Source organism: Epinephelus fuscoguttatus, linkage group LG1, assembly GCF_011397635.1.
Source record: "Epinephelus fuscoguttatus linkage group LG1, E.fuscoguttatus.final_Chr_v1".
In the NCBI taxonomy this organism is placed as follows: Eukaryota; Metazoa; Chordata; class Actinopteri; order Perciformes; family Serranidae; genus Epinephelus; species Epinephelus fuscoguttatus.
The window spans coordinates 25350185-25367373 of record NC_064752.1 but is presented as its reverse complement, the minus strand read 5'-3'; the positions used below and the strand labels follow the sequence as shown (position 1 = coordinate 25367373).

Genomic DNA, 17189 nt, shown 5'->3' with positions numbered 1-17189 from the left:
CCCATTCAAAGTTTGCAATTTCAGTTGCTATAGCGCCCCCCTTTGGCCAATTGTTGTAATATTGCTTCATTCGCATCCTCCCATGACCCTCTACCACTGTGCCAAATTTCACATGGATTGACCAAGTCAGTGAGGAGAAAAACGTGGAACAGACACACAGACAGAGTTTTGTCATTGTATAGTAAGATTAATTAGAAATACATACAGTTTTATTATCAGATTATGTGAGGAACAGTTAAGTCTTGTTTGCTTATCTCTTCACCTCAACACAAATAAAAAAATATGTGTGTGTGTGTGTGTGTGTGTGTGTGTGTGTGTGTGTGTGTGTGTGTGTGTGTAAGAAAGGAAGCGACCCAACTCATAAACTGAGTCTATGCTAGAGAAATAAATGTTGAAGGTGCTATAAAATAAATAAATTCTAAAATCGCTTGAACAAAAATCCTTCCAGTGGTTGTTTTGGTCCTGTCAGGCGTAGTATGGACTTTTCCGACGGCCCCTGAATGCAGCCTAGCTCGCTCTGAAAGGTCACATAGCGGGAGATTTAAATCCTCGCGAGCGTACTGCCCGCACTGAAAGGAAGTACTGACGTCCCGTCTACTGTAATGCCGATACAACGTTATGCTAACTGTGAGTCTATATTTAAAACATTTATCGTTTACTAGCTATTCAAACCACGATAACACAACTTAATTAAATGTGACTAGCCTGTGGTGAAGGCTTGACAACATTCTCTAGCTAAACAGTCAATGGTAACCTACGTTTAAATGGATTTAAAGTTAGCTAGTGAGTAACATTAACATTAATGCTTACTGAGCTAACTCGCATCAGTCAAACCCGTCTGTCAGCAACTGAATTGATGCTCTCATGAAGACGTAGCTTGTTAAAATTGCTACTCATTTGTTATGTTTACAAACAGGTGTCCAGGCGCAATGACTCATACAAAGAGCATAAAAGAAATGCTGAGCATCACTACTGGAAGCAGGTGATTACCGTAACTCATTACCGTAACTCTTCTAACGTTACTGTAAGTGGCAATCTCGAAGATTTCAGTCCTGGTTTATTTGGAAACAACTGTGTTTAATTACTGCTGGTGTTAGCAAATGGGATTTAATACTGAAGGTAACAGTTGTTGAGCAGCAAAAGAAACTGTTGTTGTTTTATTAAAGAGGCCAGGCAGTAGCAAACCGTGATCTGATTTTAAAATTAGCTGAAAATGAATGTTGTCTTGTTTTGATGAATGATAGCAGTAAGTGTTAAGCTCATTGACAAACACACTGCATTTCCAGTGACTGCTCATAATAAAAGCCAACTCGTGGGTCACCACTTAAATGATTTTAATGTGAAGTAGCTAACTGCCTTAGCAGTGATTTAAAGGTCCAGTGTGTAGGACTTAAAAAGATTTTTGGCAGAAATGGAAAATAATATAAGAAGAACGTTTCCTAGTGTGTGATCACCTGAAAAGAACAATCGTATTTTCTTTACCGTAGAGTGAGATGCTTTTATATACAGTGGGAGCAGGCCCTTGTCCGTGGAGATCGTCATGGTGCAGGTCCATGTTTCCACACCAGCCCACAACAGACAAATAAAGCCTTGGCATTAGACAGGGCTCGTTACGTTTTTGCATTGGTCACCGTAGTTAGAAGCCCCTCCACAACAAGCAGTGATGGGGAAATGGGTTTTTCTTTTTTTGTTTGTTTGTTGTTGGGTTTTTTTGTTATGTTTTGGAGAGGAAGAGACCTCGTCAAATAACTCAGCTTCCAGTAAAAACCTCTTGAACGTCTGGATTTTTTGTCCGTAAAAAAAGGTGAACAGCATTAGCAGGTGCTGGGCTAGCGGCCCGTCTCCAACGAGCCAAACAGTGTCGGAGAAACACTGATTCATAACGTGAAACTGCCTAACTCAGTGTTTTTACCAGTTTAAATCACCGAGTCCATTTGATTTGGAGAGGAGGAGATAATCCTCCTGAAACCTCCTGAATGTCTGGGTTAGAAAATATGAGGTTTTCTAAGAAAAAAGGTGAACACATATTAGCAGGCACCGAGCTAGTGGCTCATCTGCAACGTTTAAATCAACGGGTGCGTTTGTTTTGGAGAGGAAGAGATCCCCCTAAATTTTACACACTGGACCTTTCAGTACAACATTTTTCCACGATTGTCAACCTTTACACACAGTTTGAAATACTGCAAGTACAGACGGGTGATATATTAAAGCAAAAATCTGAATAAATGAGTGGGGAAACATGATGAATGCAGATGCCTCCACAAAGGTGCACTGCATGGCACAGTTAAACATTTCACATCCAGTCATGCTCTGTGGCATAACATAAACATGCTGAGCAGGCTCAGTTGCGTCAGATTTTTTTTTAAAATTGAGATTTTGGACGTTTTAGACAGCACACTCCACCACCATCATCAAAACACCAAATATGGGAATTTTGTTTTGGAAGAATTGTGTTTATCCCTCCAGTAGAATCAATGCTAAGGTGCATTAAAGGTCAGTTGTGTAGGATATAAGTATATCTATCCATAGAAATGATTTATATTCATAACTATGTTTTCATTAGTTGATAATCACCTGAAAAGAAGACTTGTTGTGTTTTTGTTACCTTAGAATGAGCTGTTTATACAGTGCCCTCCAAAAGTATTGGAACAGTGAGTCCAATTCGTTTACTTTTGTTGTAGACTGAAAACATTTGGGTTTGACATCAAAAGATGAATATGAGACAAGAGATCAACATTTCAGCTTTTATTTCCAGGTATTTACATCTGGATCTGATACACAACTTAGAAGATAGCATTATTTGTAATGGAACACAAAATTTTTAGGTGAGCAAAAGTATTGGAACATATAAACTTAAAATAGATTAAAGTGAATGAGACTTAATATTTAGTTGCAAATCCTTTGCTTTCAATAACTGCATCAAGCCTGTGACCCACTGACATCACCAAACTTTTGCATTCTTCTTTTGTGATGCTTTTCCAGGCTTTCACCACAGCCTCTTTCAGTTGTTGTTTGTTTTGGGGGGTTACTCCCTTCAGTCTCCTCTTCAGCAGGTAAAATGCATGCTCTATTGGGTTTAAGTCTGGAGACTGACTTGGCCAGTCTAAAACCTTCCACTTCTTGCCCCTGATGAACTCTTTTGGCACTGTTTTGGCAGTGTGTTTTGGGTCGTTATCTTGCTGCATGATGAAGGATCTCCCAATCAGTTTGGTTGCATCTTTCTTTAAATTAGCAGACAAAATGTTTCTGTAGACTTCTGAGTTCATTTTGCTGCTGCCATCATGTATTACATCATCAATGAAGATGAAAGAGCCCGTCCCAGAAGAAGCCATGCAAGCCCAAGCCATGACATTACCTCCACCGTGTTTCACAGATGAGCTTGTATGTTTGGGATCATGAGCAGATCCTTTCTTTCTCCAAACTTTAACCTTTCCGTCACTTTGGAAAAAGTTAATCTTTGTCTCATCAGTCCATAAAACTTTTTCCCAGAATTTTTGAGGCTCATCTCTGTACCTTTTGGCAAATTCCAGCCTGGCCTTCCTATTCTTCTTGCTAATGAGTGGTTTGCATCTTCTGGTGTAGCCTCTGTATTTTTGTTCATGAAGTCTTCTGCGAACAGTAGATTGTGATACATTCACTCCTGCCCTCTGGAGGTTGTTGCTGATGTCACTAACAGCTGTTTTAGGGTCTTTCTTTACAGCTCTCACAATGTTTCTGTCATCAACTGCTGATGTTTTCCTTGGTCTACCTGTTCGACGTCTGTTGCTTAGTACACCAGTGGTTTCTTTCTTCTTCAGGACATTCCAAATGGTTGTACTGGCTATGGCCAATGTTTGTGCAATGGCTCTGATTGATTGTCCATCTTCTCTCAGATTCACAATTGCTTCTTTTTCACCCATAGACAGCTCTCTGGTTTTCATGTTGGTTCCACCTCTAAATGCAGTCTGCATAGACAAAATCTATCGTACCCAATCTGAAACTGAGCTCAGACATTCAGTGCTATTTATTGTTTGAATAATCAATGTAATTGGGAGACACCTGGGCAACAAAACACACCTGTCAGTGACATGTTCCAATACTTTTGCTCTCATGAAAAATGGGTCGGTTCAAACAAAAGGTGCTATCTTCTAAGTTGTGTATCAGATCCAGATGTAAATACCTGGAAATAAAAGCTGAAATGTTGATCTCTTGTCCCATATTCATCTTTTGATGTCAAACCCAAATATTTTCAGTCTACAACAAAAATAAAGGAATTGGCCTCACTGTTCCAATACTTTTGGAGGGCACTGTATATAGGGAGCAGGGGCCTGTATCACGAAGCGAGATCAACCTTTCCTGGGTTACCCAGACCTATCCTGGGTTGACTAACCCTGACAATGGCAATCAGGATAATCGGTATCACGACGCTGGATATCAACTCGGTAACCCAGGGTTGCTTTATCAAGAGCCATGAACGCGCACACAGCGGACCAATCACAATCATGAGAGAAGTGCAGCATCACTGAGCGTCCTCACAGAGCGCCATATGTGAGGAAAAAAAAGTATTTCTCGTGAGGATCAGAGATTAATTCTACTAAAATATGAAGACGAGAAAAGCAACATTAGAGAAAAGGCCAACACCGTGGCAGCTGCAGGAGGAGGAAACATGCGTGGCAACGCATAACGGGATGAATAATGTTTAATTTTAGTTTAGATTAGTTTATTTGCACATAATGTTAAAAACAGACAGTATAAAATTTACAAGATTAAAAGAAGAAAAGTGGCGGAGAGGTTAGAAGCCACTAAAAGCTTATCAAAGAAATTCCCCTGTCAAACATCAATGAAATCACAAAATAGAGAAGAAAAAAAAAATGGGTAAGGAAAGAAGAAATAGAGGAGGAGAGAGGGAAAAATCAAGACAAAACAAGGTAGCAAATAAAATTATGTGTAGGTTAAATTACTCATCACTGGTTCTGGTTCAAGTAGCTACAGTACCTGTACCTGTACATCTGACACTGATCACACCCTTGAATCCCATGAAATCAATGCTGCGCAGATGAATTGCGTGTATTACAATTATCGTCTAACATCATTGCGTCTGATAAATTGGTCTTCTTTGTCATAACGTTATATATGCTACAATAAAGCTTAAAGCTGACGCCACAGTTAAATCATATCAACACCAAATTGATAGTCTGAATAAAATCATCCTGATATTGAGCTGTGATAGAAATTAACAGCTGCGCAAAAACATACCTAGTCTCCCTCTTTAAAAAACAAAAAGGAAAATCCCTCAAACACCATGAAGTGTAGACATGATAGGCTACTTTCCACATTTCCAGCAGCAAAGCTGTCAATTAGGCCCATTATCTTTAACAGGGATCATTTCCTCCAACAACAAAAAAATGTTGGCACTAATTAATGGTGCTATTAAGTGTCCGCAAATGATCAGTTTCTTTCTTATGAAGGGGTGGGATGAAATTTCGACTTCTTTCCACTCCTTTTTGAAGAATCTTTTCATTGTCTGTTGTTGTTGCTTTCTTTTCTTTTTTTAATGTTCAAAATAAACTTTCAAATCAAAATCAATCTAATGAATTAAACTTCCTGTCATGACTGGGCTGCATTTCTGTCAACAGAGTCATTTTTTTTTTCCGAACAGCTGATTGGCCAGTGGGTGGTGCTTTTTATAGGATCAGATTCAACCCTGAACTTACCCTGCTCCGGAGCAGGATAGCCGTTCAGAGTAAGTTACCATGGTGATCTGCCCCGAACTGAACCGGCTTCGTGAGACCGAAAACCCAGGGTTAACCCTGAAGTTACCTCGCTAAGACATTAATCCTGCTTCGTGATACAGGCCCCTGGTCCTTTTCCACAGATTCCACCATATTCTTGTACAGTGGCCCAGAGCGGACAAATCAAACTACTGGCTCTAGAGAGAGCCATTTGCATTTTTACCACCGTGGTTACATGCTTGGCACACAAGATATTTAAAGCTATTCTGGCAGCACTTTGTGGTCCAACACCTTTCTCAAAACATGTTTTTTTGGCCATAGGCTCCATCACCAATGTGTTACCTCATTCAGTGATAGACAGTAACTAACAGACATTTGTTTAAATGGAAATCTTCGAGATTATCACTTTAACAATGGCTCACATTAGTTCACGTGACTACTCTTCTCCAGTTGTTAGTAATATCAAATAAAACGGTGGTCAGTCATTTTTAATTCGTAAAACTGTGTAATAATATTTAATCATCAAGCCCTACATTTGAGAGCAATGTGTTTAGCTACACAATCAAATTATTTGTTTGTGTTTTCTTAACTCATCAAACCATGTGGGAACAACAGAAATGTGTCTACCAGCGGATACTCGAGTTTCACAGACTCTCAGATTTTCTTTGGGTCTCAGTTTTGGCCTGAAAATTCTCAAGGCACATCTCAAGATATGAGTTTGTCATCCAGGACCTCCCAACAAAGTTCACAAGAGGTGAGAATTTTCAACTTCATTTATAAGAAGTTGTTGGTGTGGCAGGCAGTAAAATCTTCTGACCCAGCCCCTCCAGTTTGATGACATTATTACTTACATGTAGGTTACACTCAGTATAATATTTATAAGTGAGCAAAGTCAAGGGTCTAATGGGACAGCTGATGGGGATTTTTGCAGGAGTGTTGTCAGTCAGCAGACACCAATCTAAGCGGACACTATATTGAGAATATTTTCAGCTCTTTACCTTGCTATCAGACAGCCCTTTCTTCTTGTACTTACTTTTTTTCAACCATAGAACTTCCATATTCCCCTTTTATAGGTGGCTAAAATATGTTTTGCTGCTGCACCTGTCCACAGCAGTACACTGCTTAGCTCCCATGTTGGTAGTCTGCTGCTTCTCCAATTTGGGGACGGGCTGACTGACATCTACTCTATAAAATACACTGACTGGATAAAAACCTCTTACAGCCCCACCTCCAAAAATGTGAACTAGCACTTTAAATGTGTCATTATGATTGAGTGCAGTTATTCAGGAGGCGGGTGGATAACATGTATTGTCATATTGAAAACTTATGAGCACATACAGTTGTATTAATCATCATTCAGATTATGTGAAAATCAGTTACGATGATTTTTCTTTTCCATTTAGGGAAGTGATCCAAAGTTTTCAAGCAATTATCACACTAAACCTCTCCTGTTTGGAGATTTCAAAGACAAGAGCAACGCTTTTGGAACACTGGATAAATTTGAGGAGGACAAGAGAAGGGCAAAAGAAAAAACTGACAGGTACTCACCTCGAATTTATATTGATGAGATTTTAAAAAGCAGGCTTCATCACTTCTGACCTTTCTTACACATGTATTTTTTTGCTTTAACAGTGACATATTAGCCAAAGAATGCAGCCATTTTCGGGAGACTCTCAACAATGTAAGTGATGTGGGTGTCCATTCGGTTGCTTTTTTAATGATGCAGCTCGTCTTTGTAGATGGAACAAGTTAGAAAATGCTGCCATGTTTTTTCAGATCCAACAGCTGGTCGCTGGCACAGAGAGAAATACGTCTGTGTGCCAAACAGTCCTGCAAAAATTTGACAATTTCGCATCAACATGTAAGTTTACTAATTAATTTGTGTAATTTTTTGTTAACATCTTTGAATTTAGAGCTGTTTTTTGCACACTTAAGATCAGGCTCCGTGTTCTAACTCTAGCTCTCTGAGCATCTTTGCATCTCCGAGAAAGAAAGAAAGGCCTTTTACCATAGGTGTGGTGTGAGGTGTGGCTGAACACCTTGTTAGGTATGGGGATTTTTTAAAAAAAAGATGTGATTGGTTGTCCTTTTATGAGTCTGCAAGGGGTGGATATCCAGAGGAAATAACATTAACTAAGTCACAATATGAGACTGTGAAAGTGCTGTAATTGTAAGTGTGATCGCTCTTCTGATGGAAGGTTGAGACAGACATGAGTCATCACTGCTGCACTACTGTGTTTTTCTAGTTGCCAAATATCTTAGTGTTGTGATCACTTTATTTCTGATGCTATTTTGTTATTGCGTGAAGTGGAAGATGTGCGTGCATCTCTAATGAGATTGACGACAGGAATTATCCCTGCACAGTCTAATCCGTAGCATTTTATTGACTCACTGTCATCCAGCAGTTGGAGAATATTTCTCCTACCTCTTTTTGTTTTTGCCATTTTCTCCTCTGATTAAAAAACTCTTAAGCCTCTTAAATGTCCTCCTCCCTACTGCTGATAGTTTTTCACCTTAGGAGATCTCTTCAGGGCTAAGATACTTTGTAAATAAATTTTATCTTTACCAGGATCTAACTCTATGAGGATTTTTTTGAGAAAATGTCAAAAGGCAGTGAGCAAACATTTATTATTGCCAGTAGATGGTGCTCTTTGCCTGGTGATCAAACATTGGGTATCCACAATCTCCTCTAACTTTGAATAATTACTACATGGTTCCATACATTTTTAAATAGTTTTGATTTTCAGTGCTGAAGATGAAAGATTTGTTTTAAATGCGCATTTCCGTCTTTTCATTTATTCATCCCAGTGCAAAATAATCTGAACAGTCTTCAGAGTGACATTTCCCAGCAGTTTGAGACTCTGCTGAATAAAGTGAACACCCAGAAAGAGATGATGGCTGAACTGGAGGAGAGGATGCAAAAGGTGAATAGTATGTAGCTTAATGTCCAAATTGCTGCGGTTTCAACGAGATGAAAGTAGATTTTCTTTAATAAATGTTTCTAACTAGTGATGAGTATAACTGGTGATCTTTACCATTTAGGGTGGGGACCCCACAGCAGAATTTTGTTCAGATCTGCAAAGCTTAAAGAATAGTCTGGAGTGTCTGAGAGAGGAGCATGAGAAACAACGAAACATGCTTGAGGAGGGTCTGAAGCTGCTCAGCACTTTTGTCTCAGAGCACTCAGCCAAACCCAGCCCTGGGAAAGTGACAGACAGTGCCATCCAGACGTCACCAGGGCTGGAGCAGCCATTATCCGACTTCCTGCAGGACAACAAGCTTGAAAGCACACAGCTGACACGTAACACACCCAACCTTGAACACAATCAGGTGGACGCTCCCCCTCAGGATCCCAGGTGCATCATAGGAAAGAGGAAATTCTCTCTGAGAGGCCATGGGAGGCGCAAAAAGAGGCCGCTGGTGCTCTCACAAAGGAGCAAGCGCACTGTCACGGATGAAAATCGTCAGCCTCCCATGAACTGTGACAAACATCAGAAAGTTTCAGTACCTCTCTGTGAGCGTCATGATCTGAACACGGTGACCAGCCAGAGCAGTCTCAACCTAGACAGTATGAAACCGCAGAAAAGGGAGGTGAGATCCATCGCTGAGGGATGTTTCATCACCCCTCTCACCTGCTGGTCTCAGGACAGCAACAGCCCCGACAGCCTCGCAGGAGTCGAAACCATCTCAGAGAAGCTCTCAGCTGAGTCCAAACCAGGGACCCCAGTGAAACCTGAAGGCTTCTTGCAGTTGTTTGAGATGGACTGTGGTTTTGGCTTTTAGAGCATGAGTGAAGCCTTTGTGTTATTGTTGGGAATAAAAGCCAGAAATGTTTATTGGTATATTTATTATCACTTGTGTCTTTTGTTACATGACTTGTTATTCAGTTTTTAAAGAATAAACACAAATGTTTTTATCTTATTTTGATGGTGGAAGAGCTGCGGAGGGGTGTAAAAAAAACTACGAATGAAAAGTACGTTAAGGACAAACTGACCCACAAATATGTCTGTTTACACATATTTGAAGTTGACCTGCTGACATAAAAAATATTGTAACACTTGGGTGATTTTTTAAAACTTATTCTGTATTTATACTGCTTACCTGAAAAATAAACTAAAAGAATTGAGTGTCTGTGTTCAGATAAATAACCATGCCGCATAGTATCATTAAGGTGCGTGTTTATTAGCAGAAAACATTTCATTATGCTTCAGCAAACATACCACAAAAGGAAGAAACAAGTTGATGATACAACATAAAATATTCAGTTTTATACTGTATATGTAATCTGACAATGTCAATTAACCATATGCATTATAAGGCTTAATATTTGCCCTGCAGTAATAGACCAAACCAGCGTCTCGGGTATGATTTATATCCAAGTCCATAGTTATAACCAGAGCTACAATGATCACTTCCTGAACTACAGCCGATTTGAGAGAAGAAGAAGTTGGTGCTGTGCTATCAGACGACTACCAAGCTGCCACGAGACAAAGACACAACAAAACCATTTGTGTTGTAGCAAGTCATCACTGTGTTTCCAATGCGCTTTTTAGCTTCCAAAACTTGTGGATAGTGCCCTCCAAACCAGGTATTTTAAGCCAAAACATGATCTTTTTTCTAACCATAACCAAGTGTTTTTGTACCTAAACGTAACCAAACATTAACCACAGCCTTGTTGAAATGTAAAGTTTTAACGTATCCACTACATCATAACATACAAATGTAATGTATCCGCGGTTTGCAGAAACGGCGGTGTAAATATAGACAGTGCAGGCAGTGCAGATGCACTGGTGCCTTTGAGGTGCAGGGCCCATAGAGAGAGTGGGCCCTCCAACAATGTGTTGGGTGGAGAATGGGTCCTTATGAGCGATTGCCACCATGAAAATATGCCTGCGTTAAATTAAACAGTGCCATTTGCTATATATGCCCTTGAAAAACGCAAACCCATCTCTGTGATGTTTCTTTTTTTCTTTTTCTTTTTTGTAAAATAGTTAACAGCATCTATAACGAAATTATACACTTATTCTATAACTATAAATCAACTATTAAAATTGTTAAATTAAATGAATAATTATTTATTTAGATTAATTAAAAAATATATTTTTCTTTGGTATTTTTTGTTACATAAAAATATGCAATAATGATCGCTGGGTAACATGTTATGTTGATGTTGTGTCTAGGATCATGTGATGAGACGGTATGTGCATGATAGCGTGCACTGGGGCCTATTATAACTACCTTACACCACAGTTAGAATGCCAATATTTTTTCTGGCGGTTGGGTTGTCCTTTGAGTGACAAGAAATGAATCGGTATAATTGTTTCAGTTATTATTCAGCAAAAATACAAAACATCGAATGGTTCAGGCTTCGAATGTGATGAATTCCTGTTTTTCTCTGTCGTATGTGACAGTAAATTGAATAGTGTAAGGTTTTGGCCTGTTAGTTGGACAAAACAAACAAACTTCAGACTTCACCGTGGTCTCTAAGAAATTGTAAATCCAATTTGTCTACTATTTTTAACATTTCATACACTAAATAATGACCAAAAAAATGTCAGATTAATTGATAATGAAAATAACTAAATTGCAGCCCTAATTATAACTTGAAACTGTTTTTGTTGGGGGGGGGGGGTATGTCCAAGGAAATAATTTCCTGGCGTTGCTGATAATGCCATGTGTCACACAGCTGCAGGTTTCAGGTGATCAGTCTCTGATGTTACACAACAAGATAAAAAACAACAAACATACGGTATTTACAAATTATCTTTCTGTTCTCATTAACATGAGAATCTCTAAACGTGCAAATCAATGACAGCAGATCCTCTTTCATGCAGGCAACTACAACCTTTTCTGCTTGAAAAAAAAGTGAATGCTTTTGGCCCAGCAATAAGTGCATTAATAATTTCCTACACTAATTCTCCCACACAAACTTTGACCTGATCTGACAGGGGTGTCACTGTTTAACTAAGTCTGCAGGGGGGGACATGAGACCCCTCGGGTTGAGATTTGCCACTAAGCAGACGTCATAGTTGTCATGCATCAGAGCGTGCCGAGCCACCACTGTCCACCGCTTCTCCCATGGGTCCAGCTCCAAAATGTCCTTAGTTATATTATCATGACGATCTAAAGGTAGTTGAGAAATACAAAGGGTAATACAGTTACTTAGAAACATCTTTCGACAGGTTTTATCAGTGGATATGGATATTCTATCATTACCTGCTCCTTTGTAGTATCCACACACATAGATTTTGCCTCCCACCACTCCTGCGTTAGAGGCATTGGTGCGCAGTGAGAGTTGTGCAGTTGGGAGAGGAGGTCCATCCCTCCAGTAATCTCCATCTGGGTTGTAGATCTCCACAGCATTGAGGCAGCGGCGTGATTGCCCACGGTCTACACCCTCGCATCCAATGCCGCCTGCAAAATAGCATCGTTTTGTAAAACTAATTCTTCCATGAATCAATGCACTTCGTTTCATTTGCATACCAAGAGAGATATAAAATAAGAAACAGGGCACAGAATCTTACCCATCACAAAAATTTCACCGTTGAGTACAACAACACTGCAGCGGTACTTTGAGTACTTCATGGGACACAGCTCTGTCCACTTATTTGTGTCTGGATTATACTCCAGAAGGCGGTTACTAAGACATTCAGGCTCATCATCCATCCGGTATGACTGTATGGTTGAAGGGGAGGGAGAGTGTGACAAAGCAGAGCAGGTGCAGTCAGAGAGGAGTCAGATATTGTAAGAGCTCATATTAAGTGTGTTAATGAAGTCTGACTTTCTAGATGTCACAATAACTGCGGAAAAGTTAGTATATGTGTGAAGAAGTGTTGACATCACCTGTGGCGTTCGACCACCTATCACATAAAAGCGATTTTTCATTGTGACCACGCTGTGATAGGCCAAAGGCAAAGGCAGGGGTGCTGCACTGCGCCAGGGTCCTCCTTGCATAGACCATCGCTCCACACAGTTAGTAATGAGAAACTGGTTCTTCAGCTTCATCTGTCCACCCAGCAGGTATAGAGTGTCACCCAGTGACCCCAGAGCATATGAATCACGGTACTCTGCTGACGTCAGGCGCTCCCAGCTTCCTTGGGCCTCTACTCTATACCTGGCAACCCAGGATAACAATGATTACCATCTGTTACCCCTTTTCCACCAAATTTAGCTCTGGTTCTTTTATGTTCAGGATTCTAAGAACCTTGGTGCTATCTATGAACCAGCACGAATTTCCACCAGTTTTGAGCAGAGCCATTGTAATCAAGGATGTGTCATCAACAGAAGGCGTTGCACAATGCACAAGGGAAGTAAACAATAGTAGCAAGATGGCAGATCGTACTGATACCTGTGAGCTCTTATTAGTCACAGACAGTGGTGTAGTGGAGGGTATACACAGGTATACGGGGCATTGTTGTTGTCAAGACCACCTAAACCAAGACCCAAGTCATGACCAAGACTTTTAGGGAATGAAACTGAGAGTAGACCAGGACCAGACTAGTACGAATCCCACACTGCATGACACACCTATGATAATATGTGGTAACATGTGGACTATAGGCTCTCCTCAAACTGATCTGAAAGATCCACATTCCCATAAAAACAAATGAAGATTCCTCTTCATGCATACGGTGTGTATTCTATGTGTATGTTTAAGTGTCAAGAGAAATGTCTTGATAAAATAATCAAAAGCCATTGCAGAGGTGAATTTTATGTGTTTATGTTTCTGTTTATGTGTGGGAATTTCATTTGACCAAACAAATATAAATGAACAAAAGGGGCTGAAATCAACTTAACCAGCTTACTTCAACACTATTTTTTAGACAGGCAATTTGATGATATCCGTGCAGTTGTGGTCTTGACTGGTATTGAAATAAAATTCTGAGTCCTCTTTGTCTGAGACCAACACAAGACTCACTGAAAATGTGGCTGAGTTCGAGACGAGAGTGAGACCTTCAAAAAGTGGTCTTGAGACTGGTTTCAAGACCAAAACAGACCTCGAATACTACAACACTGTATTGGGGTATACACATGTCTTTTGTCTGTCTGTTTACGGTATACCCACCTATCAGCCAAAAACCCACCCGAAAAATATATGAGCATACCTTCTTCTTCCTCAGTACCTATCTACCAAGTAGCACAACCACCTCATCAACTACCACTACACCACTCCTTACAGATATCTGTTTTTATCCAAAACACAAGCATGGACCAAGTATTAATGATAAGCAGATGTAGAAGACTATTACGTCAACGCATTTTCACTCCGACCTTGTCACATATCAATTTTTGATCATGGACTTTTCATGTCCAGATACGACATGAAAGGTACCCTGGGTGTATTGGTTGTTGATGTTCTGGGATGCCATGTTAAGTTCCACCTGTAACATGCATTGTCTTCTTTCAAAATGCACTTCCATTTTCACAGGAAGTTTACCGTTTACATATAGTCTCTTTCAAAATAAATGCATTACATTGGTACAACACCCCAAATTGGCCTTTTCTTTGTTCAACAACTAACTCATGTGGTTGGCTTTAGGAAAAAACAACAGGGTTTGGTTTTATAATCTTATGGGACACGAACACCGCTCTCCCAAGTAAAGGTCCCACCCACCCTGTTCGGACTTTGACCGCCTTAACTTTTGTCCTTGTCCTGCTGCATTACCCCCTGATACTGCAAAGTGTCGTTAAATTATAATGGCAACCGGCCGTGTATCATGCTGTTGATAAAGGATGGCTTTTTTGTCAGTGTGACACCTCAAGTCTCTGCTCAAGTGCGGGATGTCGGCGACTTCGGAACTTCATGGTTCGCTCCTCAGGTCAAGGAGAACCTGCTATTTTTTTGGTTCCAACTGGAAGCCAACTTCTTGGGTTCTAAAACAATTTATTTTTGGTCAAAGTGCTCCCAACTCTTCAAAATTTGGTGCACAAACGGTGTCAAATGATGGTGGTGGAAAAGGGGTAATGAAAGAAGCAAGAATATACAGAGTTATCAAATATACCACCTAATATCTTACCTGTAGATCTCAACATTTACATCCTTCTGTCGGGCCATTCTGCGAGCTCCTGCCTCTCCGGCCACTATAATGTCATTTCTTTCAGTTACAACCCCGGCACACACATACCCCAGAGCCTCTGCATAGCGAGGTGACGTGATATAGTAGATCCGGCCTGTGGATGGGGCATAGCAAAAGCTGCGCTCAGAAAAATTTCCATATCTTGACCTAATCCCACTGCCGTCATTTCCAACACAGAGCAGCAGATCTGTGGTCTCCATGCCGTACCGCAGCTTTAGTTTGCGTGGTGCAGCTGAGGGATGCATCGATGCGGCCTCCAAAGCTTGATTGACCATCTCAAGACATTCAGCATCAGCCAGCAGGGCCGTGTTCCTCCTTATTGCCTCTCTTAAATAGTCAGGGTTTACCAGTGGCAGACGGACCTTCCTCAGGAGCTCTGGAAGGTGCAGAAAACGGACCTCTCCATCTGTCAGAGTGCTGTGTTTGACCCAGCTAAGGACCACATCCAGGATCGTCTCTTCGCGGGAAACATTAAGGTCATCAGAACTCAGGAGCTTCCCCAGCTGATGGGCCTCCAGATCCAGGACCTCCTCATTTTGGCAGACTTGGACAAAGTGTTGCCTAAGAAAGCGCTGAGCATGGTCAGCAAGTTCCTCTGCACCAAGGTCACGGGCAAAATAGTAAACACCAAGGCAGTTCGAGGCATCCATGTTCTCGGTCATGTGCTGCTGACAGCGAGTGAAAACGTCATCCATCTGCAGGAGGAAAGCTGCAATAGAGATGCCTTGTACATTGGCATTAGTGAGAGGAAGATCTGAGCAGTACATGTAATTCAAGAGGAGGGCCAGACTGTCTGCGGGGGTGTCGCGCAAGAATATTTCTCTGTTGTTGCACTCACGCAGGCCACATGTAAACATTACACGGAAATATGGGCTAAAGGCGGACAGGATGACCCGGTGACAGGGGAAGCTGATGCCCTCAGCAACCAGCACAACGTCTGTCAGATGCTCAGACTCCCTCATCTTCTTCAGCTGGTCGAGCAGCACCAGTCCATGTTTGGTTGTAAGATCCATTTTGCCTCAACTGTAGTAACAATAGTATTTACAAAGAGGAAGTTTTATGCACTTTGAACAAACAGTCAGGAGGTTGTCTCTGAAAGAAAAAAACAGAGACAAATGTTGAACAGTCATCAGTATCATATCAAACAGCTTAGTCAAATAAACTCTGGATAGGTGTCCTGACTATGGGAATAAAAACAGCAGTTATTGTATTACTTGAATAGCCATAAATCAGCATAACATTTCAAATATTTTAAATATGACAGTATATTTAAGTAATACAAAACTACATCTTTAAAAAGGCTTCAGTAATGGCAAACCTTTCAGGATATTTTTATAAAATTCACATGTAAGCAGCCATGATTCTCATAAACTATGTTTCCTAATTAGCTGTAGATAACAAATACTGCCAAAAAGCCCACTGTTGTCCATATACAGTAAGTCATCTGTCCACATCATTCAACATTCCTTCATGAAAGCCTTACCATAGTCATCAGCTCCTCTGTTATCTTTGATCTAAAAAGACCAGTCAATGTCCATGTTTTTCATGTGTTGTTCATGTGGCCGAATGGGTCAGTCAGGGGGCTTAGAGAGGGTCTGAGCAATTGCAAAAGACAAAGATATGTACCCCCTTCACCGCTGTGGCCCTCTGAGCCACTAACCCAAAAATAGACAGTGTTGAGGCAGACAGCAAGTAGGTCAGAAGGGTTTGAGTGATCAGGAGAGTGCTGTTTTTTTTTAAGCTGTGACAGAGACAAATATTCTGAATTATTTCGACAGTCCTAATGTCACTCATTGGCATTACGTTGTACTGTGTGATTTAAGTAATTCTCCATTCCAGTTTGTTTGCCTCGGTCACGTGTGTGCAGCTCTGGAATGGCTGAAATGAAACATTGCTGCTAGCTCGGATTCAGATTTCAACGCAGCTCTCTCTTAAAGGCCCAGTGTACTGTATGCCCACATGTTTCAATGACCAGACCTTGTTTTTTAGAGGGATACTTCTGCCCCTAAATGACCATGTGGATATCAGTTACTCACTGCCTCTTATGTTTAATTTGTGAAGAAAACTTTGTTTGCCTCCACAGTGAACAGAGAATCCAAAAAAGGTGAACAATCTTAATGAATTGCAGTAATTGAGGGGCCACTTTTAACAGCAGCAAAACTATATCAAAATATCCATTTAAAAACCCTCACAACTCCTGCAAAATAATTCAAGTCTCATTTATCCAGTTGTATGCTTAGTACTTCTCAAACACAGGCGTTTTTGCTAAAACATTACGATTTTAAACTTGTAGGTAGACCTATATGCAGTGCACGGCCGATAGTGTGCCTGGCAGTTCTGCTCAAGCGGAGCCCATATGCAGGCGCTTGTTCAGGACTGCACGCTGCTTGAAGGTGGAGGT

At 40.7% G+C, this 17189-nt stretch overlaps 2 protein-coding genes across 2 annotated transcripts; one reads left to right on the top strand and one right to left on the bottom strand.

The window, feature by feature from the left end:
* The first annotated feature begins 556 nt into the window (after window positions 1-556).
* LOC125894247 (interactor of HORMAD1 protein 1) lies at window positions 557-9750 on the top strand. The gene is made up of 8 exons (XM_049585546.1): window positions 557-627; window positions 917-982; window positions 6327-6465; window positions 7115-7251; window positions 7344-7392; window positions 7488-7572; window positions 8520-8635; window positions 8754-9750. The coding sequence occupies exons 2-8, from the start codon at window positions 930-932 to the stop codon at window positions 9492-9494; spliced, it is 1320 nt and encodes a 439-aa protein (XP_049441503.1). The 5' UTR covers window positions 557-627; window positions 917-929; the 3' UTR covers window positions 9495-9750.
* A 122-nt stretch (window positions 9751-9872) lies between these two features.
* On the bottom strand, window positions 9873-16428 carry kbtbd12 (kelch repeat and BTB (POZ) domain containing 12). Its single transcript, XM_049585416.1, has 6 exons — window positions 16272-16428; window positions 14729-15880; window positions 12555-12825; window positions 12236-12386; window positions 11928-12125; window positions 9873-11834 (listed from the first exon to the last, which is right to left on the bottom strand). The coding sequence occupies exons 2-6, from the start codon at window positions 15799-15801 to the stop codon at window positions 11665-11667; spliced, it is 1863 nt and encodes a 620-aa protein (XP_049441373.1). The 5' UTR covers window positions 15802-15880; window positions 16272-16428; the 3' UTR covers window positions 9873-11664.
* Between the last annotated feature and the right edge of the window lie 761 nt (window positions 16429-17189).

What these genes read in the sequence shown, in the direction of transcription:
- LOC125894247 (XM_049585546.1), top strand. Translation starts at nt 930, where the DNA reads ATGACTCATACAAAGAGCATAAAAGAAATGCTGAGCATCACTACTGGA. An exon ending in AGCATCACTACTGGAAGCAG is followed by an intron (nt 983 to 6,326) that starts GTGATTACCGTA and finishes TGGGAACAACAG; the next exon opens with AAATGTGTCTACCAGCGGAT. An exon ending in TGGAGGAGAGGATGCAAAAG is followed by an intron (nt 8,636 to 8,753) that starts GTGAATAGTATG and finishes TTTACCATTTAG; the next exon opens with GGTGGGGACCCCACAGCAGA.
- kbtbd12 (XM_049585416.1), bottom strand. Translation starts at nt 15,801, where the DNA reads ATGGATCTTACAACCAAACATGGACTGGTGCTGCTCGACCAGCTGAAG. An exon ending in GTAAATGTTGAGATCTACAG is followed by an intron (nt 12,826 to 14,728) that starts GTAAGATATTAG and finishes CTGGGTTGCCAG; the next exon opens with GTATAGAGTAGAGGCCCAAG. An exon ending in TGGATACTACAAAGGAGCAG is followed by an intron (nt 11,835 to 11,927) that starts GTAATGATAGAA and finishes AACTACCTTTAG; the next exon opens with ATCGTCATGATAATATAACT.